The sequence below is a fragment of the Balaenoptera borealis genome (genome assembly GCF_965194805.1).
Source record: "Balaenoptera borealis genome assembly, chromosome: 2".
NCBI classification, from domain to species: domain Eukaryota; kingdom Metazoa; phylum Chordata; class Mammalia; order Artiodactyla; family Balaenopteridae; genus Balaenoptera; species Balaenoptera borealis.
The window spans coordinates 117,277,757-117,299,211 of NC_138867.1; the positions used below are offsets into that span (position 1 = coordinate 117,277,757).

Below are 21,455 nucleotides of genomic sequence, written 5' to 3' on the forward strand. Positions count from 1 at the left end.
CCCTCTCCATTTTTTCCTTTCTGTTCAGTTTTTTTGTTGGGTTTTTCTACTGTTTATTTTCTGTGAAGGCAAGTGTGATTTTATTTTCCATTCCTGAAGTATAGGAAAGCATATAAACTTCATGAGGGCAAAGGTTTTGTTTTATTCAGTGTTGTGTCCCAACACTTTGAAAAGTTACTGGCATATGAAAAGTATCTGCCATATTTGTTGAATTAATTTTTTTACCTTTGCCTTCCCATCCCTGGGCTTAGGCACGTTTCTGTGTCAGTGCTGTGAGAAGCCAGCTTTGGACAGTGGGACAGTAATTAGAGCTCCATATGGGAGAAAATCCCAGCAGTGAATTTTAATGGAAAAGCTGCAAGGCAGCTAGATCATGTATGGATTCACCCCTGTTTCCCTCCTACCAACTACAATTTTTGGGCCGTGTGCTTTAAGAGGTGTCCCTTGGCGCAGAAAAACATTGAGTCAGTCCTCAGGTTGGCTATGGGAAATGGAAGTTATAATGAATAGAGAGAAAAAAAGTCCAAGGAAATGTTTCCTTGGTGCTCCACAGGGTTAGTTCTAGAGTGACTTCCCTGGATGTTGTACTTTGACTGAAGTCAATAATTGGTACCTCCCTATTGCCCCCAACTTTTGCTAGAAGACAAGTAGGTCAAGGGTAAAGAAGGCTATGGACAAATTTCTGGGTAGGCACATAAGTCTTGAAAGAACTCTACTGCTCTTAACTGTCTGTAGGTCAGATCACTGAAAAAAATGGGGACTTTTACGGTAGTAATCATGCATTAATACTGGACCTTTTTCTGGTTTATATCTGTTTCCACATATACTCTGCATCCATAAGGCCATGGAACTTGTGCTAGTCTCTAAATGACCAACATTAATGACTTAGGTTTCTCATTGCCCCGTGTGAATAAAAATCTAGGCAAAAAGATCTCTGTATCTCCCCTTCTCTACAGCCCCTTTTCTAACAGGAGTATCAATCTTCCATGCCTGTGAATTCAGATAGGAGTGGTGAGGTTTTCTTTGTCCCCAGCCCCACTACTTCCATGGTAAGATGTATATACTTCTGGTCTCTTTCCAATTCCCCTGAAAGTTGAATTGAGAAACACCTGGACTTAATAACGTTGGCTGATTTGGAAGGGGAAGAAGCTCCATGGGGTTATGTCAAAATACTGAGATGTTGGAAGCATGCTGGCCTTCAGCCAATGTAAAGGGTGGCATTATTACATACAATGGGTGTGTAACACATTGGTCAATTGGAAAGGAACCTATGAAGTATTGGTAATATAGAATGGGAACCATGTTATGGACCAGTGAGAAGAAAGATAATTGTGTCCCATGGACCAATGGGAAGAAAGTTTCCTAAAAGATAATGACAGGAGGGGTAATGCCTATTTTCAGGTTCGGAAATCAATGGGGTATTGGGGCACTAACTTTTTAGCTCAAAATATCAACTCTCTAGGTAATTTGCCCCTCAGGCCCCCAGCCCAGTAAAAGTCTTTGGTGTCCGAGGAGGGTAAGCCAAAGCCTTCTCAGATAAAGGGGCCCCCTGAAGGAAATATGGCACCAGGATGGTGCCACGGGGGACTGAAGGACCCGCCCACTTCCCCACCCCGGCCGAAACTGCAATTCCCCTCCCTGCCGCAGGGGGCACTGCAGGCCCCGGGGAGGTTGGGGCGGAGCGCTGCGAGGGGCCCGGAGCTGCCGTCCCGCTCCGGAGCGCGGGGGGCGCTGTGCGGGGCCCGGGTTGCGGCTCCGCTCCCGGCCACGGGGGGCGCTGCGCGGCGCCGGTGGTTGGTGGTGGCTGTTGGGGTGGGGGGGGGGGAGCCGCGGCCGCGGGTGGTGCGGAGGGAGGCCTTGCGGGCGGATCGGGAGCTCGGCGGCGGAGGTGGTGGGAGGCGGCGGGCGGGAGCGCGGGTCTGGCCGGCCCTGGCGATGGCGGACGCGGCGGCCTCCCCGGTGGGCAAGCGGCTGCTGCTTCTGTTCGCGGACACCGCGGCCTCGTCCTCGGCCTCGGTCCCCGCGGCGGCGGCGGCGGGCGGAGATCCGGGGCCTGCGCTGCGCACTCGGGCCTGGCGGGCCGGCACGGTGCGGGCCATGAGCGGGGCGGTGCCCCAGGACTTAGCGGTGAGTGGCGGCCGAGGCGGGCACTCGAGGCCGGGGTTGCACGGCCTGCGGGCGGCCTCCCCGGGGGCCTTTGTGAGGGGGCGGTGGGATGGGGGTGACCCAGTTCCGCGCCCCCAGACTTCCTCAGCGCCCCCCGCCGGCATCTCAGCACCCCGAGCTCTGGCCAGCATGGCTTCCGCGTCGGGGTTCGCGCCCCGGTTTACCCCGGGGGGCGGCCGGGGCACTAGGAGCCACTGCCTCCGCCCGGCAGGCCCCGCCTCCTGAGCGACCCCTTTCTCAGTGTTTTCCGCCCCCCCTCCCCCCCCCCCCGCCAAACACGCCTTCGGAGCAGGCTCTCGCACCCTGGGCTCCCGGGCCCCTCAGAGTTCGGCCGGTGCTGCCGTTGCTTCCTTGAAGACGCGGACCTATAGTCCCCAGCCTCTCCCGGGAGACCTGCGCCCTGTTCCCTTCTTCCTGGAGCCCCGAGTGGGGCGGGAATGTGGGCACTTGTAGGAAACAGAGAGGCTGCAGTTGGAGCTGCTCGGGGCTGTTTTAGCTGGCAGTTACTTCCTCCTTGTCTGAGCCGAGCTCGGCCTGGCGGTCTCCAGAAAGGCCAGCTCTCAGGATTCTCTTCAGGCTCCTCTCTCTGCGCTTTTGGGTGACAGGAGCTGCCGTTGTAGCTGGTTTTGATAAGTTTGAGATCTGTCTTGGCAGCCGAATGGGGCTGTTGGGTGGTGCTTTTTTGCTCGTAGCTGGGCTACTCCCCCAAACCTTGGGAGAGGTTTTGTTTTGAAACTTTGTGTTGGGGCTCGGCCGCTTTTGAATACTTGTCTTGGTGTATTTTGTGATTAAAGTTGTTCAGTAATAGAACTTAACTAGCATTCGGGATCATGATGTGTTATTTTTGTTAAGGTGGCGGCAAAATACTGCCTTTGAGCTTTGGCAAACCTCTTTAGTTCCTCATTCTGATAACGGCCCTAGCTTCTCTGTTGAGATAAGGCTGTGAAAAATAGGGGGATTCTTTTGGATTGTTATAGATGTTCAGGCAGAAGGAAAATTTTCTTGATGAACTTGCTTCTGCAGATATTTTATTCGCTGTAAACGGGAACTCGTAAGATTTGATATTAATATTGCAGGTTTCTGATACTCGTTTTTCTACCTATTGATCAGTGGTGTTAGGCTTTTTGTTTTTCTTCCTGATACGCAAGCTTTATGGGTTGTTTTGCTTGTGGCTGGCTTAGGCTTCTGCTACTTGAGTTCGTTCACTTTGATCTTTCTCCATGCTCTATAAGAAAAAGGCTGCTTGGACATTTATTAGGCTTCAGTGGGGCGAATTTGTAGAGATAACAGGAATATAGTGGGGTGAGGACGATGATTAACAAGGAGGATTTGGATTTAAATTCCTTTACGCTTTCTTTAGAAGATTGCTTTTTAGGCTTGGACAGGAGAGCGGTGTCCCTCTCAGATCCAGTAATTTACCCCCTTAAATGCAAAACTTAAGATCCACCATTATATGCATATTTTGACCAAAGGCTTAGTCTGTCCTAGCGTTTCAGTCAAAGTTTTATGTTCTAGTTGTTTCCTCCATCAGATGAATTGCTAATGAGCTCTGCACCTGAAATGGCTACCCATTCACTTTGTTGTTTGCTGGGCTCCCTAAGGGCAGAGGTTTTTGAAGCTCACTGAGATGCTGGACACCTACTAAGCTAAATACTGAGTAGTTCTACCACTGCCCTTGGAATTGGTTTCTCAAACCAAGTAAAAAGTTGCAGTGATTCTTGAAAATTAAAGCAAAGTGTATATTACAACTGTGTTGAGGTCTTGCATAGAGCTTTATGCATATAAAAACAAAGGCAGTTTTGGTTTTAAGAATACTCTTACACTTGTCTTGTGTGTATAATCAAGGGACATATTTAAGAAAACAGCCACAACAAAACTCAGAGCGTTTAAAATTTTTTACCATCTTGCAAAATTGCTCAAGAATTGCTGTTGTGATGATGAGGTTCTGTTAATGACAATAATTAATAAAGGATCAGAACTGGCCGTTTGTTTTCCTTTTTCATTAAAGAGATTTCCTTTGGACCCTAGGCATGTGGGCCTTTCCAGTTTGCACCACACACCCGTAGTAAACACAACTGTCTTCCAATCAAAAGTGTTCTTCCTGTACTCAAGGGTGGAGTTTGCAAGCAGCTGGCCTGTGATTGGGCAGATTTTCATTCAGTTATGTTTAAGATGTTTTCAGGCATGCTTAGTTTTGAGTAATGCATGGCAGGGCGCCCCCTGTTAAGGATGAGTAATTGAGGGTTGAATGAATGAGTTTTTGAAGTGATTGAAAACACTTTGCAATTTTAAGCTCCATTAATATCCTCTTTCTAAATACTTTTTGATCCAGAAATCTTTCAAAATGTAGTCCTGATCCATTAATGAACCCTTTTTTTTTTTTGGAAAACAGTTCCAAAGCCATAAGTCAGGATCTTGTTGATCAAGAGTTTTGTTGAAAAGGATTTGTTAGGTGGGCATCTTCCTCACCAAAGCTATGCTGACAAATAACTACTGAGATTTTTAGATTAAGTAGATAAACAGCTTTTTTCCCCCTCATGGAATAGTAGCTTTATTTGTATTTCAAAATAGGCCTGTTATGTGGGAAAAAAAAAAGTCTAGTTGCAAAATTAGTTTAATGGATTTTTATGCCTTTACCTCTAACTTCTTTTCTAACTCTGTGTCCTCCTTGTGTTTCTGGTTCATTATTGGTCCATGTAAGTGGCAGAGACCTTGGGACCTTCACATATATACGTATGGTAAATAAACACACAAACCAAAAATAGTGGATTTTTCTTTTTTTGTTATAAAAGCAAAACTTGCATTTTGCAGAATGTCAAACAGCCAAGCATAAACACGGGAAAGCCAACAATCTCCATCCTTTACCAGCTTCCACTTATCAAAGAAGCCTTGTGCGCCTTTCTCAATACTGGTACAAAAAATATGAAAACATTTATTTCTATACAAAAGGTTGCTTTTTTTTTTTTTTCAGCAAATGGTATCATACTGCACAATATCTGTAGCCTGCTTTTCTTTTTTCCATTTAACATTAGACCATGGGCATCAGTACCTGTAGCTCTTACTCATCCTTTTAGATAACTACATTATATTCCATAGAATGGACGTACCCTTTATGATGGGCATTCAAGGTATTTTAAAATTTGGGGCGCTTACAAACAATGCTGCAGTTAATATACTTGTACATATATCTTTGTGTAATCATGGTTTTATTTCTGTAGTTTAGCTATCCAGGATTGTTGGGTTAAGGAGTACATGTATATTTTTTTATTGTATTAGTTAATGCCAGGTTATTTTCCTATGAGATTTTAGCTTTTCATACTCCCACCAGCATTCAGGCAATGCTTGTTTCCCTTCATCCTTGCCATCACTGGTGTCATTGGTCTTTGTTGTTTTTGGCAATCTGATGGGTGAAAAATAGTATCTAGCATTTCATGACTACTGATCTTTTTCTATGTTTATTGGCCTCTTACATTTTTTATGAGTTATTTATGCCAACCTTTTGCGTATTTGAAAAAATGGAAGTTTTCTTATTCTGTACAAGAAGTTTTCTTATTCTGTACAAGTTCTGTGCATGTTTGGCACATTAACCCCTTTACCTGTCAAGTGTGTATTTTCTCTCATTTGTCTTTTAACTATTTCTGGGTTGCTTTGCTGCACAGAAAAATAAAATGTATCATCAGATCTCTTAGACCTTTCTAAATGGCTTCTAAGAAGGGTTTAATTGCTTGGGAAGAGGACCTCCCCCTGCCACCTTGAGCCTATATAAATATTCTTCAGCTTTTCTTTCTAATGTTTCATTTATTTTTACCTTTAGATCTTTGGTCCATCTGGAATATTTTTGTAAGTGGCATGTGTGATGGACAATCTAACTTTTCCTACGGGGTAGTAACCAATTGGGGCAGCACCAATTTTATTAAATAAACCATCCTTTTCTTTCTGTATGATAGAATTAAATGATGCTTTTAGTAGCACTGATTTGTTTTGAATGTGTATCTTACCTATCTCAGCTGTCCAGAACTTGCAACAGGAGTAAAAGCATATCTGCCTTAATTTTTTTAATCCCTTAATCTTTTATCTTCATCTGGGGGAAAGGTGGTCTCTAAAATACTCCTTTTCTTTGATTTGAGATAATGTAATAATTGTGGCAGCGTCTGGGCTAGTACCGTGTTTCTTCCATCTGGGAGTCTTCCAAGAGGAGTGGAAGACTACCCGCCTTTTTTTTTTTTTTTTTAACCTCCTCCTCCAATGTTCTCTCTTTGTTTCAGATTAGGTGGACTTTAAAATACCTCTCTACTTTGTTTCTATATAATGTAATAATTATAGTCAGGTTTCCAGTGTACAGTCCAATATAATTTATTCTCAACCTGTGTTCAAACACAGAATTTAAGCCCTAATTGAAACAGGAAATTATGGCTTTTAATGATTATCCTTAAGTGTCCTTTTCTTGCTTATAATTCCAAAATTAAATAAAAATCTGAATAATATTATAGTATCATATGCTGTTTATTAAAGTCAATAGAATATGTTTTGTGGATCAGTGTGCGGATTAGAGAACTTGAAATAAAAATGAGATTGTACAAAAGAATATATAACGTTTAAGTGTGAGGCCCTCTACTCACACTTTTCACCTGCACTCTGCTTCTCGTTGCGATGGCATCTCTTGTTGGGGAGCACAGGCTCTAGGCGCGAGGGCTTCAGTAGTTGCGGCACACGGGCTCAGTAGTTGTGGCTCGCGGGCTCTAGAGCGCTGGCTCAGTAGTTGTGGCACACGGGCTTAGTTGCTCCTGTAAGTAACATGGTGTTTTCTGTTAGTGATTTTCTCAACAACAGCTGGAATGGGTTCCTGTAGGCTTTGCTTCCACAAGGCCTGGGGGACACAACACCTGTTGCTGCTTCTCAGTTTTCCGCTGCCTTTGACAGGTTGGTGGTTTTTAAGCCCTCCTCACCCCACTATCCCTACTGCCAAAGTATCTTTTACCCTTGTTCTGTAGTTGGGTAAAACCTGCCTGATTGTTTAGTAGTGACTCATACAGCTATCTCTCTCAGTTTTACAAAGGCAGGAGTTCTGGGGGTTTTTTGTGTGACTTCACAGGTAATCAGGCTCTAGGGGACTGATTCCCACTAACCAAACTCTGGAGACTGATTTGTAAATCCACATGTAAGGTTATTAATCTACAGTGGGAGATAAACCTATCCAGAGATCTGCACAGAACCCCCTCCTGGTCTCCTCAAGAGACCAAATTACAGATAAGACAGATCCTTGTCATGCACAGAATCAGACAAGGAAAGTAGGGTGTTGCCAAAAGAATATTTACAGCAAGCAGTCCTGATTCGGTGATCCTCTGCTTTCCTAGTACTTTCTGGCTTCCATTGTTTTATTCCCCCTTTACCCTTTGCTTTTGATTTTGTCATCCATTGAAATCCTATAAAGAGAAAAGAAAGCCTGTCCATTCTAGGTTATTTCACCTCTATAAAGCCTTTCTAAATCCCCAGAGTGTTTTTTGCTTTGCTCCTTTATCACTTTGTGGATACCTCTTTTGGAATATTTATCACAGTTTTTCTTGATATAGATACATAATAAGGTATATAGTTTATCTCCCCTACTAGATTCTAAGTTCATCAAGAACAGGGAACACATGCATTTTTTACTATTATTTTACAATCCTTCTCTGACCACCTTATCTTAAGAAATAGCATATTTAGAAGCCAGTATTAGGTTAACTTTCACTTCTGATTTATTATGGATTTTCTACTCTGTGGCCCCCTGTTATAAGGTATTTATACTTGATCTTTAAGATTTTTTCTTTTATATATTTTTACTGATATTGACTCACTACTAATTTTTTTCTTTACATGTTTGGATTTATATTTGGGACCCCCATCCAAAGTACATTGTCCATTGGTTTTTGTGATTTACATCTGAGTTGCTGGATTAGAAGCATTAGATGTTTTGTTTTTCTGATTCTCAAGTAATACGCGCCTAGTATACAAAATGTAGAAATTATTTTAATAAAAATATAAGTAAAAAAAAATAGCCCCTATAGTGTCATAACCCATTAAAAAACTGCTATGTTTTGATACATATTCTAATCTTTTTGTAGAATTGCTAAAAGTTGAATTCATACTGTATTTTCAGTTTTGTTTTGTTTTTTTTTAACTTTGGGTTTATTTATTTGTTTATTTATTTATTTATTTATTTATGGCTGTGTTGGGTCTTCGTTTCTGTGCGAGGTCTTTCTCTAGTTGGGGCAAGTGGGGGCCACTCCTCATCGCGATGCGCGGGCCTCTCGTTATCACAGCCTCTCTTGTTGCGGAGCACAGGCTCCAGACACGCAAGCTCAGTAGTTGTGGCTCACGGGCTTAGTTGCTCCGCGGCATGTGGGATCCTCCCAGACCAGGGCTCGAACCCATGTCCCCCTCATTGGCAGGCAGATTCTCAACCACTGCGCCACCAGGGAAGCCCTGTATTTTCAGTTTTGAGTTTTGCTTTTCACTTATGTGACAATTATTTTCCTGTATTACCAAAAACTTTTGTATTATAGGTGATTTTAATTTTCTTTGTGCTTTTCTGTATTTTCCACAGATAACATGTGCTTCAGGTGCTTTCGTACTTGAAAGGGAAGCAATAAATTCTAAGAAAATCTTGTAATTTATTTAACCTGGATAATTTATTTAACTGTTCTTCTTTCATTGGATATTGAAATTGTTTCAGATTTTAGGCTTTTTTAATAATTCATTGATGACCATTTTTGTGAATAAAGCCCTTTCTGTTTTCAGGGTCATTTCCTAGGATTATTGCCAGGAGTGGTATTATGGAAACACAGAATATACACATATTTAAGATTCTTGATATATGACAATTTTTTTTTTCTTTTAAGTCATACCAGTTTATATTCTGACCAGTCGTATGAGTTTGCATACGGAATGCATGTTTATCAGGAGCCCAAGATCTGCTAGGCATTTTACGTTATTTCGTTTAATCCTGCCGTAATTCTTTGAGGTACTTACTGTCCGTATTAATAGGCAAAGGAAGTAAGGCTCAAAGAGGCTAAAGTAACCTGCTCCCCGTTACACAGATAAGGGATGTTGGGATGCAAATCCAGATCTTTGTGATTCCTCTACCCCTAAGAGCATATATATCTATATGCTTGAGTTTTTATTCAGGTTATTCCTGTGGTACTCAAGTACTTAACATTTTATTTATTGAGGTTGTTAGAAAGTAGGGGAAAAAATGGGAGTAATTGTTAGAAATCTCTCTCTTGATCAAAGGAACCATAGAGAGAAAATTATTTTTTGCTTGAAAACAGCAGTGTTCTAGACATGCATCATTCCCCACTGTGGCTGTCAAGATATCCCAGTTTTGTAATATCATTTGTAACAGAGTTCATATTTTGTTTGGAATGTAGTTAGAAAAACTGGAAAAGAAAATTTGGGAATCTTGGAAGTTAGTCTTCCATTTTCCTTACCCTCTCACAATCATCACCATATCCTGTTATTTTTATCTCTAATTTCTCAAATATGTTTTTCATTTACACAGTCTTATTGGTTTAGGCCTTTTACATCTTTTACCTGGGTTTTTATCACTTTATAATTGGTCTCCCTGCCTCCAGTTTCTTGCCTCTATGAGTTCCCTTCCAACCTGATCCCAAAGTTAATTCTTTCCTTTAAAAAAAAAAAAAGTTATTATATAAATAATATGTTTAAAAACAAAAAAAAAGGAACATTTACTGATAAGGCTAAAATACTATTACCTCCCCTATCCTAATCCTTCTCTAGAACACTCAATCTGCTCTTAGTTTCTCTGCCTTTGCACCTGCTGGAAAGTCTTTCTCTCCCTTCTCTGCCAGAAGAATATAGTTTGTCCTTTGAGATACAGCTTGTATACTACTACCTCTTCTGTGAAACCTTTCTAGTTTACCATGGCAGACGCCTTCTCTAGCATGTTCAGTCTTTATTATTGCCCTTATTACATAACTCTGTAATAATTTCTGTACCTTTCTGTTGGCTCATCTAGGGTTTGATTCCCTCCTGCCGAGTGCTTCCTTATTCACCTTGATACTCTTAGCCCTGGCAAGTGCTGTACATGCGCGCACACACCTATATTTTTGAGGAGTTCTGTCTATTTTTGTTGAGTGAGTGAATAAATGAATAATTTTATTAATTGTAGTAAGAATGGCCTTAGGGAGAACCAGAATCCAAACTGATTATTACATGATTACGTGATAAACATGAAGGTCTATATTACTCAGATTACTATCATTTGATTTTTTTCAAACTTAGGTTAACTTATTTGATTTTTTAAAAAATTTTATTTCGTTTTAATGTCACTCAAATGAATGTACATCACGTGTAGACCATGAAAGAGATTTTGAAATGAAAGCAGGAGTTTTACCACTAACTCTTCTTAACTAAGGAAATATTTTACACATCTAGTCCTTGGGTTCTAGCTGTACAATGTATAGTACTATTTGCTGCTTTTACTCTAATAGTAGAAATTTTTAACAGACTTAAAAAAAATCAACTCAAAGTGTTTTAGTTCTGTTCTGTCCAGATTATCAACCTGCCTTGGCCGTCTCTAACTCAGTCCAACAACCACCATTGATTTTTGTTAGTTTATATCCCTTCTTTCTGTCCTGTGACCTGGCCACTACCATTTTAAGAGTTCATGTTCTGTATGCTTTGACCTGAAATGATTCTTCACCTTATATGTTCTAACTCCTTCCATCTCTAGCTAGGAAGTGAAGCACGGTGCTAGGGCCAGAAACAAGCCTTAATGCTGGTAGAACATGTTTACATATATCCACATTCCATATTGCTCTCAAAACATATTCGTATTATTAGCTTAGAGCTGTTGCTTGATCCTAGAACATATAGCACTGTGGTTGTCAAGTTCAACACTTTATTCCTTTGCCCAGGCAGGTTAGGAAATAATTGCCCTTAAATTAGGTGAAATATTACTTTCAAATATTTCAGCTTTTCCATGGTGTTTTCAGATGTGTGATGATAGGATTCCTGAATATTAACTTTTTAAATGTTCAAGTTCTTATCTATGAAGAATTAAAATCGTTACAGCTTTAGTACAGTGATTTCTTTTAGTGTGTTCCTATATTTGTGTGTTGGGATGACTTAGAATTTTGTGACTCGTATGTTGATTTTTAAAGTGGTTGGCGGATTAGAACTATAGCATGGCACCTAGCTGTCAGGCACCATGGAGCCTCAACCTCCGGTTTTCTAAGTGATGCCCAGTAGAGTACTGTGTCACTCAGGGTCAGACTCCGCCTGGGGCTTCAACAGTCTCTGCTCCTTTTCATGGCTTGCAAGGTCTTGTCTGTCCTTCAGCCATTGCCTCCTCCAGACATCAGTTATGGCACCACTGAACAGTAATGGGACCACTGTTCTCCTAGTCTCAGGTGAAAAATCCAGGTCATTTTTGAATTTTCCCTTCTTCTTATATCCAGCCAGTCATCATGCTTGATGATAGGACTCATCGATTCTCACGAGCACTAGTAACTTCCTTCCTAGTCTCACTGCTCCCACTCTAGATCATGTAAGAACACCCCCTGTTCCCCATCCCACCCCCAACTCTAAACCATCTACATCCACTGAGTAGCTGAGTTGTCCTAAAACCAACTGTTTTGTTCAATTTTGACCTCGATCAGAAACCTTTTAATGGCAATTGCACATATACACACCCACACACACATAAACACATCTCCCATTGGCAGCTGGATGAACCCAAATTTTATCCCAGTATTCGGGGTCTTCCACATCGACTCTTAGTCTTTTTAGTCTCATTTCCCACTCCTTCCCCAGTGTGCTATAGCTCCTGGCCATCCTAGAATTTGACTGGGACTTTTTTTTTTTTTAACCTCAGCCTGTATCAGTCCCTTTGCACACCTGAAGTGATCTCTCCTGCCTCTGAACACCCCCTATACTTTATTTTATTTCTGTTTATCTTATGGCATGTTATTGCCCAAGTAGTGCTTTGCAGTTGACCAAAGTGCTTTTGAATCCATTACTTTATTTAATCTTCACAACCAGTCTGAGGGTAAGTAAGACAGGTGTGTCTTATCACAAGGGAGGAAACCAAGACTTGAGGAGGGGAGAGTGATTTGCTCAAGTTTTGTGATTAGTAGAGGGTGGGGCTAAGACTGAAATCCAAGCCTCCCGGAACATAATCCCCAAGCTCTGTCCATTACTACCTTTCCTGGTGCCTGAGTCTGCACTTAAATGTAAGTTTGAATACATCTTTTTCCAGTTATCAGCAAGTTACTTAAAGTTGTTTTTGATTCCCCTAGAACATATGTGAATATATGAGTGAGCCCATTCATATGTTAAATGTATTGCAGTTTAATGTTCTTTCCTGTTCACATGTTAAAGGTATTGCAGTAAAATCATGCTTCCCCTTTCTGAGCCTTATTTTCCCATCATTTTTTTTTTAAGTAGAAGTGAAGGTTACTTGGTATATTATAAATAATAAAATATTGGTATAATAATAAAACTGGAGCTTTGTATAATGAATTTAATTTCTGGAATAGCTTTTCCAGCAGTGCACTTCAATTCACAAGTATTTATTACCTGTGAAGAGATTAAGCCTAATGCTAGGCTACTGAGTGGTTCCACACTTTTCAAGTATAAGTACCGTAAATTTTCATATAGTTGTAACTCTAATTTTTAGCTTGACTGGATGGGAACTAATATACTGACAAAAGTTGTTGTGACTTCAGTAACAATTTTAATGGATTTGAACTTTATTCATTATATGATCTACATATATTTGAAAAATAATGGTGACACATGTACCAGACCTCTAGTATTTAGTCTACAGGAAATGCTTAGTACCCTTAGTACTTAAGATATTCCTGGTGACTCTGTGATTCCTAGTTGAGAATGACTGCTGTGGGGATTCTGATGTTGTCCTACATCACTCATTGCTGCCTTAGGAAGTGTCATGTGAGAAATTTCTTGTAGAGCCAAGTAGTTGGAAAAGTGTTGCTTCCCTGAGAAACTGGTTTGTGTTTTACTTTTTGCCAGTGATGAATATGCCACTGACCTCTCCATTTTCAGATTGGCCTTTAGGAAGCTCAGAGCCAAGTCAGTCAATCAATCAATCAATCATTCATCATATGTCACTCAGTCATACAGCTGTATAGATCCTTATTGCCTGCTTAAGTTTTCCCTCTTTTTACACTTTGATAGTGACTTCCTGTTGTAGTTTGCTTAGCCCTGGTTTTTTAATTTATATTTTATCATCTTATTGTATATGTTTCCCAAAAGCCAACTAAAATCCTTTGAAAATGAAGAGGGATATAAATACTCTAGCCTTTATTTTGTAACCAGCTATATTTTAGGCACTAGACATATCTGTTCTAAATATTGATACCTATATGCATATGTCTTGCTTTTATTGCTGTGTAGAACATGCTCAGATGTCAGAATTTATATGGAAAAGTTAAACCTAAGCATACTATTTATTAGAAGAATGTAGTTTCATTTAATATGAATTGCTTTCAGAAACTCTTTACAGATTCTACTTAAGTATATCTGAAAAGGTGGAGTATCTTTTCTGGGAGGAAGCAAAGCATTGTTGTGACAACGGTGTGCCTCTGCTAGCAGATATGGGATCACTCCTGGCAGTCAGTGGTACTTTAAAAATCCACACTTGGGACTGGGAGGGTTTTTTTTTTTTAATTGTTTATCCTTTTGAATTTTGTACTGTGTGTATATAACCTATTCAAAATTAATTTTAAAAGTTCACAGTCATTTTCAGTAGAAGTATAAAAAATTTCTCTTCCTACCTATTGGACTGTGAGCTCCTTGAGACCAGGAGGTGTGCTAGATTCCCCTCTGTATTCCTGAACCTAGCATAGTGCCTTATACATAGTAAGCCCCCAGCTAGTGTGCTTAGATGTGAATTGGAAACTAAGAGTTGTAAATCTCAGTAGGATCACGGCTAGAAATTACTAACTGTAGATAACTCACGCCCCCTTAAATCTGTACGCTCTTTTCAGAGTGAGGATGAGACCAACTTCCTGGCTCTGAAGTAAGATTGGTTTTTACTGAAATCCATTAAAAGAACTTAAAAACAAGTTAGTAGAATTTTACCTAGTCAGTTTTTCAAAACAGGGGGTTTGTGTTTGTTTTTATATTATAGTGTGGGATTTTTCCAAATGTGACCTCAAGATGGCTTTTTATCTCTTTTTCCAGATCTTTGTAGAATTTGATGGCTGTAGCTGGAAGCAACACTCCTGGGTTAAAGTTCATGCTGAAGAAGTTATTGTACTTTTGCTGGAAGGGTCTCTAGTATGGGCACCCCGGAAGGACCCAGTCCTTGTCCAGGGCACTCGAGTCTCAATTGCACAATGGCCGGCCCTGGTGAGTGACTTTTATTGGCTAGGAACATATTTGGGCTTTATTCCTATTCTATATGGTATTTACCCAAGAGCTGAACTCTTTAGAATTCCCAAAACTCCCAGTGCTTTGTCCTTAACACACTTTGATTCTGAAGTTACCAAAGTAAAAACTGGGAGAGATCTTTTCTCCTGTGTCTTCCCATACTTTTTATATTAGATAATATTTGATACTTTGTTTCTAAATAATTTTTTACCTTTCTTTTCTCATAGTTATGTTATGAAACAATGTTTGTAATCCTTAAAGTCTTTTTCTTCCATAGAACGTATTTTATTTTTTTCCAGCTTTTTTGAGATAGAATTGACATATATAACATTGTGTAAGTTTGTGTATAATGTGATGATTTTTTATATATAGTGAAATGATTGTCACAATAAAGTTAATTAACACATCCATTGTCTCACATAGGTTTTTGTGTATGTGGTAAGAACTTTTTTTTTTAACTTTGCAGAACACTTTAATAATCTCAATAAGGTATAATAATCTCACTGTTGTATAGAGTACTTTCCTACATATTATCTAATTTGCTTCTCACAACACATATGTGGTAAGAACTTTTAAGATTTCCTCTCTTAGCAACTTCCAAGTATACAGTACAGCATTATTAACTATAGTCACCATGCTATACATTAGCTCCCCACAGCTTACTCATCTTATTATTGCAGTTTATATCCTTTGACTACCTTCACCCATTTCCCTCACTTCCTCCACCCCTGGCAACCACCGGTATATTCTCTGTGTTTGATTTCAGCTGTTTTGGATTCCACATGTAATTGAAATCAGACCATATTTGTCTTTCTCTGACTTATTTCACTTAGCATAATGCCCTGGAGATTCAGCTGTTGTTGTAAATAGCAGGATTTCCTCCTTTTTTGTGGCTCAATAATATTTCATTGTGTATAATATTCGTGTGTGTGTGTGTGTGTACACCACATTTTCTTTATCCATTCATCCATCACCGGACACTTAGGTTGTTTCCATGTCGTCGCTATTGTAAATGCTGCTGCAGTGAACATGGGGTTGCACATATCTCTTCAAGATATGATTTTATTTCCTTTGGGTAAATACCCAGAAGTGGGGTTGTTGAATCATATGGTAGTTCTATTTTTAATTTTGGGGGGAACCTCCATATTGTTTTCCATAGTGGCTGCACCAATTTACATTCCCACTGATGGTGCACAAGAGTTCCCCCTTTCTACATCCTTGCCAGCACTTGTCATCTTTGTCTTTGATGATGGCCATTCTAATAGGTGTGAGGTGATTACTCATCGTGGTTTTGATTTGCATTTCCCTGATGATTAGTGCAGTTGAGCCCCTTTTCAGGTACCTGTTGGCCATTCATCTATCTTTGGAAGAATGTCTATTCAGGTGATTTGCCCATTTTTAAATCAGATTATTTGTGGGGGGGGGGTTGTTTTGTTTTTAGCATTTTAAATTAACACCCATTTATTAGTTGGGTAAGTTAGAAGTACAGACACTTTGTGTCCTACTTCTTAGCTCAGAATCTTACAAGGCAAAAATTGCTGTTTGCAATGCTATGTTCTCATCTATAGTAGGTGGTCCTCTTCTAACCTCCCATGTTTATGGCAGAATTCAGTTCCAGTCTCCTTGCTGGCTGTCAGCTGGGGATATTTGTGGGGGGTTTTGGCTCTTGAGTTGTATGAGTTTTTTTTAATATATTTTGAATATTAACCTTTTATCAAATATATGATTTGCAAATATTTTCTCCCATTCCCTATGTTGCATCATTTCTTTTGCCTTGTAGAAACTTTTAAGTTTGATGTAGTCCCACTTGTTTATTTTTGCTTTTGTTGGTTATGTTTAAAGTTTCTTTGTTTGTTTGGCCATGTAGCACGGCTTGTGGGATCTTAGTTCCCCGACCAGGGATTGAACCTAGGCCCACAGCAGTGAAAGTATGGAGTCTTAACCACTGGACCGCCAGGGAATTCCCTAAAGTTTTTTGTTTTTTTTTTTTAATTATTAAGTTTTGTTTTCTGAAGTCAGACAAAATAGTGCTATAAAATTTAATTCTGAGAGTATCCATTTGTTCCTATCTGTTCTTTTAGCAAAGTGTAGGCATAAATAGTTAGATTTTTTTTTTAAATCTAGTTCTCCTGTTATTAACCAAATTAAATAATATTCAAAACAAAACTTTTTAACCTATTGATTATACATATCATCACTTACTGAACTGTCTTTTTTCATTTGTTTTTAAGACCACTTTCCAGTTGAACTTTTAGAAGAAGCTCAAATGTGTCTGGGTCCCTGGGTGACTTTAGTAGGCAGTTTATTTACGAAACAGTAATGTGAATTTGCCCATGCATATTTATACCACTGATCATTTTAGAAATCTCATGAAGGTTTCAGGAGTTCCAGAGATGATAATGGTGTGACTCTTCATTCTGGGAACTTACTGTAATTTAGCCCTCTTGGAGCCTGACAAGATTAGTCAGATCGCTAGAGAGAATGAGGAATTTCCCGTTCTTCTTGTCCTTTTTAGCTGTAAATAAGAGTATTGAACTGACTTTATGCTCTGGTTTGCTTCATATGATTATTTGAGGGGCAGATGCTAGGTTGGGAATGTCTCTGAGGACTTATGCTTTAGCTTATCTATATTTACTGGGGTGAAAGATATATTAATAATGGATATTTTCTCTGCAGTTAGATATTCAGTTGAATTGTTATTTATTTTCTTTTCCAAGTTCTAATCCATTTCTTGTCATTGTACTTCACAGACTTTCACTCCCCTAGTAGATAAACTCGGTTTGGGTTCTGTGGTTCCAGTTGAATACCTTCTGGATCGAGAGCTTCGTTTCCTGTCAGATGCTAATGGGTTGCATTTGTTCCAGGTACTTAACACTTGGTCTAGTCCTAAACTTATTTCTCTCCTTGCTAATTTCTCTGTTGATTATAAATAGGGTGCTTCCCCCCCTTTTTTATTTCAGATAATATTTTTAAAATCATTATAAAATTACAGAGAATGGTGGGAATCTTAGATTAAAATTTTAATATTATTCCTCAACAGTCTCGACCAAGGTTTCTCAGCCTCAACGATATTGACATTTTTGGTCTGTATTCTTTTTCATAGGGGGCTATCCTGTGTATTGTTTGATGTCTAACAGCATCCCTGGCCTCTACCTACTAGATGCCAGCACTGAGTTGTGATAAGCAGAAATGTTTCCCAACACTGCCAGTTGTTCCAGAGGGGGCAAAATCAGCCCAGATGAGAACAATGGAGTAAAACAATTCCATGGATGCCACAGTTGATGGTGTATGCTTTCAAAGAGATGGAATAATAGAAAAAGCAACATTTTAGGGAGGATAAAACATCAGTTTAATCTTGGAAAGGCTGAGTTGAGGGGCCCACAGAACACCCCATAATTGTCTCAGAGGTCAGATGTATTGGTCTGGCTATCATCAGCCTGCACAGGTGGCAGTATAAGTCAATTAATTATATTGTCCCCTTTTCTTTTAACATTGAATCAAGTTCTTCCTCCCAGTAATTCCATGTACGTTTTAAAGTTTCTTTGCTCCCTTGAAAAGTGTATTTGGTAGCTGAGGCTTCTTTCCTCCGCTACACACCCCCACCCCACCCTAAAACCATTTAAGACTTAGGACTGCAATTCTGAGGGTTTCCTCAGAAGAGGTGGCTTCCCAGAGGTGGCTGCTTCTATAACTTGAGTCTAAGAGGTCCTATACTTACGTCCGTGGCAGGGAAGCTGGGAATTTGGGCTGGTTCCAAGCAACATTAAATACTGAAGAGCTTAGGTATATTTTTAGTTACAAAAAAAGGGATAAGTTAGTAGTTTAAACAAACTAGTGTCTGAGTTAGAGTTTCAGAATTTATGGAGGGTAATATTTATTTCTCACTTGTAAGGGTTACTGTCTGAAGGTTAAAAATTAGGAGACTTCCAAGAGTTTTGCTGTCTTATTGAGGCAGCCAAGAGCAGTATTTCCTGAACTGTGTTCTGTGTAATATTAATGATTTTTTTGTTGTTGATATGTCTTCCTCCCTCATTAGGCCTCACTCCCTCTCATCAGTCTTGCTTTATTCATCTCGTAATCCTAGTGCTTATATGAATAGGCACTCAGTGAATGTTGGATAAGTATCAAAATAAACAAAAAGATTTACATGGAATAAAATGTTTTGTGGTCAAATAAGTTTGAGAAACGCTGACCTAAACATGTTTTTTTCCTACACGTCTTCTCAGAGCCTTTAATATACTGTCGTATGTAGAAAGATATAGTGTACAGTTGACCCTTGAACAACACGGATTTGAACTACGCAGGTCCACTTATATGTGGATTTTTTTCAGTAAATACAGTACCTATAAATTAATACGAATTTTTTTCACATTATCTTTTCATTTTTGATATCTAGTGTTACTAATAGTTATAACATCTAGTGTTTTGTATTATATAAGGCAATCTTGATGTAGTGTACTGACAGATGATTCATCTTGTAAACAGACATCATAAACTTAGGGTATCAATAAATACATGACTTCCCTGGTGGCGCAGTGGTTAAGAATCCACCTGCCAATGCAGGGGACGCGGGTTCGATCCCTGATCCGGGAAGATCCCACATGCCGCAGAGCGTCTAAGCCCATGCGCCGCAAGTACTGAGCCTGCGCTCTAGAGCCTGCGAGCCACAACTACTGAAGCCCGCGTGCCTTGAGCCGGTGCTCTGCAACAAGAGAAGCCACTGCAATGAGAAACCCGCACACAGCAACGAAGATTAGCCCCCGCTTGCCACAACTAGCGAAAGCCCGCGTGCAGCAACAAAGACCCAACACAACCATAAATAAATAAATAAATAAATAAATAAATTTATTAAAAAAGAAAAGAAAACACAAAGGCAAACCACAAACTGGTAGAACCAATAAACGTCGGGAAAATATTTTTTTAAAAAAAAGTTATATGCAGATTTTTGACTGCATGGGGTGGGGAAGCAGTTGGTGTCCCTAACCCCTCCACCTTGTTCAATGGGGGTATAATATTTCCTAAACCTAAATGATCCTAGCATCCTTAAGTTTTTTTTTTGGGACCACGCCACTTGGCTTGTGGGATTTTTGTTCCCTAACTGGGGATCAAACCTGGGCCCTTGGCAGTGAGAGCTTGGAGTCCTAACCACTGGACCACCAGGGAATTCCCCTAGCATCTTTAACTTTTGTAGAGCATCTTGTGAGACTAGGGTTCTATGGAACATTCTCTGGCAAATGCTGATGTAGAGCTCCTCAGGGGTATAATTTTTCTCTTCTGGTTAGATATTATTGGTACTTATTTCAATATTCAGTTTTTTCTTCTTTTATCTTTATCAGATGGGAACAGATAGCCAAAACCAGATTCTTTTGGAACATGCTGCTCTGAGAGAAACAGTTAATGCTTTGATCAGTGACCAAAAGCTGCAAGAGATATTTAGCCGAGGTAAGAACAGGTGGTCCTCTGTCCCTGAATTCTGAATCAGGTGTATGGTCAGTGTTGAAAGTGATAGAATGGGGGGGACACCATGCAACTCTCAACATTTGTGCTTGTCTTCTTTTTGTGGGTAGTGTCAAGAGTAACTCCAGTTAGCTGGATCTCTAGAATAGATTGGAAAAATAGGATCTCACTCAGACCACTATGTCCTTTTTGTATTACATTTCGTAATATGCAATTTTGTCTTTCTTTTTTTCATTTCTTAAATATTTATTAAGTACTAACCTTGTACTAGACACAGTGTTAAGGTACTGAGGATATAACCATGAACTAGAAAGTCTCTGCCCTTGTTGAGCATACTGTCTATAAGGTATGCTCTAAAGACTGTTAACAACAACAAATAACAACTTCGAATGTAAGGTATGTTCATAAAGGAAGGTGTCCATAGACTCATTCACATTAACAGCATGTAAATTTTTAAGAATGAAAACAAAAAAGAATTACTAGCTTTTATTAGCTTTTTCAGTTCACATACAGATTTTGCCCAGGATTCTACACAAAAGGTAGACTGTTGCCTCATTTATCCTTCCCTTCATGTTGTACATCTACTCTATGTCCTTTCTGACCCTTGTGATAATCATGCTTTTCAATGAAATAGGATCCTTGGTTCTCTTTTGTCAAGCTAAATCTAAATAGGTAAAGGTAAGAAAACTTGCCTCTTTGGGAAAGGAAAGTATCAGGGTAAAATGATGTTTAATAATCAAGGAAAGGTATGGAAGAGGAAAGAATGTGAGGAAAAATAGCAGAGAGAAAAAAATCAAGTGGACAGAATGAGAGGTAGAGATGTTTATGAGTATGTATAGAAAAATTAAGCTTAATTGTAGCTCTGAAAGATAAAATAAGCAGTCATTTAGCTATATAGTCTTAAATGTATAAGATATGTAGGAGAGAGAAACTGTCCTTCTTGGAGGGCCAGCTGAAATTGCAGGGTAACATTACCTGCTGATAAAGTTATATCTTTGCAACTCTGTGTTCCTAGGAAGACAGGTGCTATATTTGTTCAGACTATTATTAGTGCAGAGGCTGGAGACCTCATAAATTGAACTCTCCACCTACTGTAATGAAAGTCAGATAGCAAAGTGTAAATGGTTATATATCATTCCTATGGTAACATAACAAAATAGTACATTCAACTTACTGGCCTCCCACTTTTTTAATGTATATGTCAGATAGATCTGAATAGATTTTCACATTACCTATAGTTTTTGATTTGTAAGTTTCCTTTCTCTTCCCTATATTACTTTCTAGAATTGGAAGATTGAGATAAGGTAGAATCAGAGGCCTGGGACATTCTAAGAAATCTCCAAATAAACAGAATTTACAAAAGTCTCTGGGAAAGACTATGTTTTGTTTTTAAATTGCTGTGTATGGTAAATCTGAAATTGCTCATGTATTCAACT

At 39.5% G+C, this 21,455-nt stretch overlaps 1 protein-coding gene across 2 annotated transcripts in view; it reads left to right on the forward strand.

Moving 5' to 3' along the window:
* Positions 1 to 1,882: 1,882 nt before the first annotated feature.
* KDM3B (lysine demethylase 3B) overlaps positions 1,883 to 21,455 on the forward strand; it is a 60,190-nt gene continuing 40,617 nt past the window's right edge. The window contains exons 1-4 of one of the 2 annotated variants that reach the window (XM_082379625.1): positions 1,883 to 2,127; positions 14,374 to 14,541; positions 17,313 to 17,426; positions 19,899 to 20,004. In XM_082379625.1, the coding sequence (XP_082235751.1) occupies positions 1,936 to 2,127; positions 14,374 to 14,541; positions 17,313 to 17,426; positions 19,899 to 20,004 (580 nt within the window). In that variant the 5' untranslated portion in view covers positions 1,883 to 1,935. The remainder of the gene's footprint in view (positions 2,128 to 14,373; positions 14,542 to 17,312; positions 17,427 to 19,898; positions 20,005 to 21,455) is intronic. The other variant, XM_082379626.1, reaches the window with a different exon arrangement.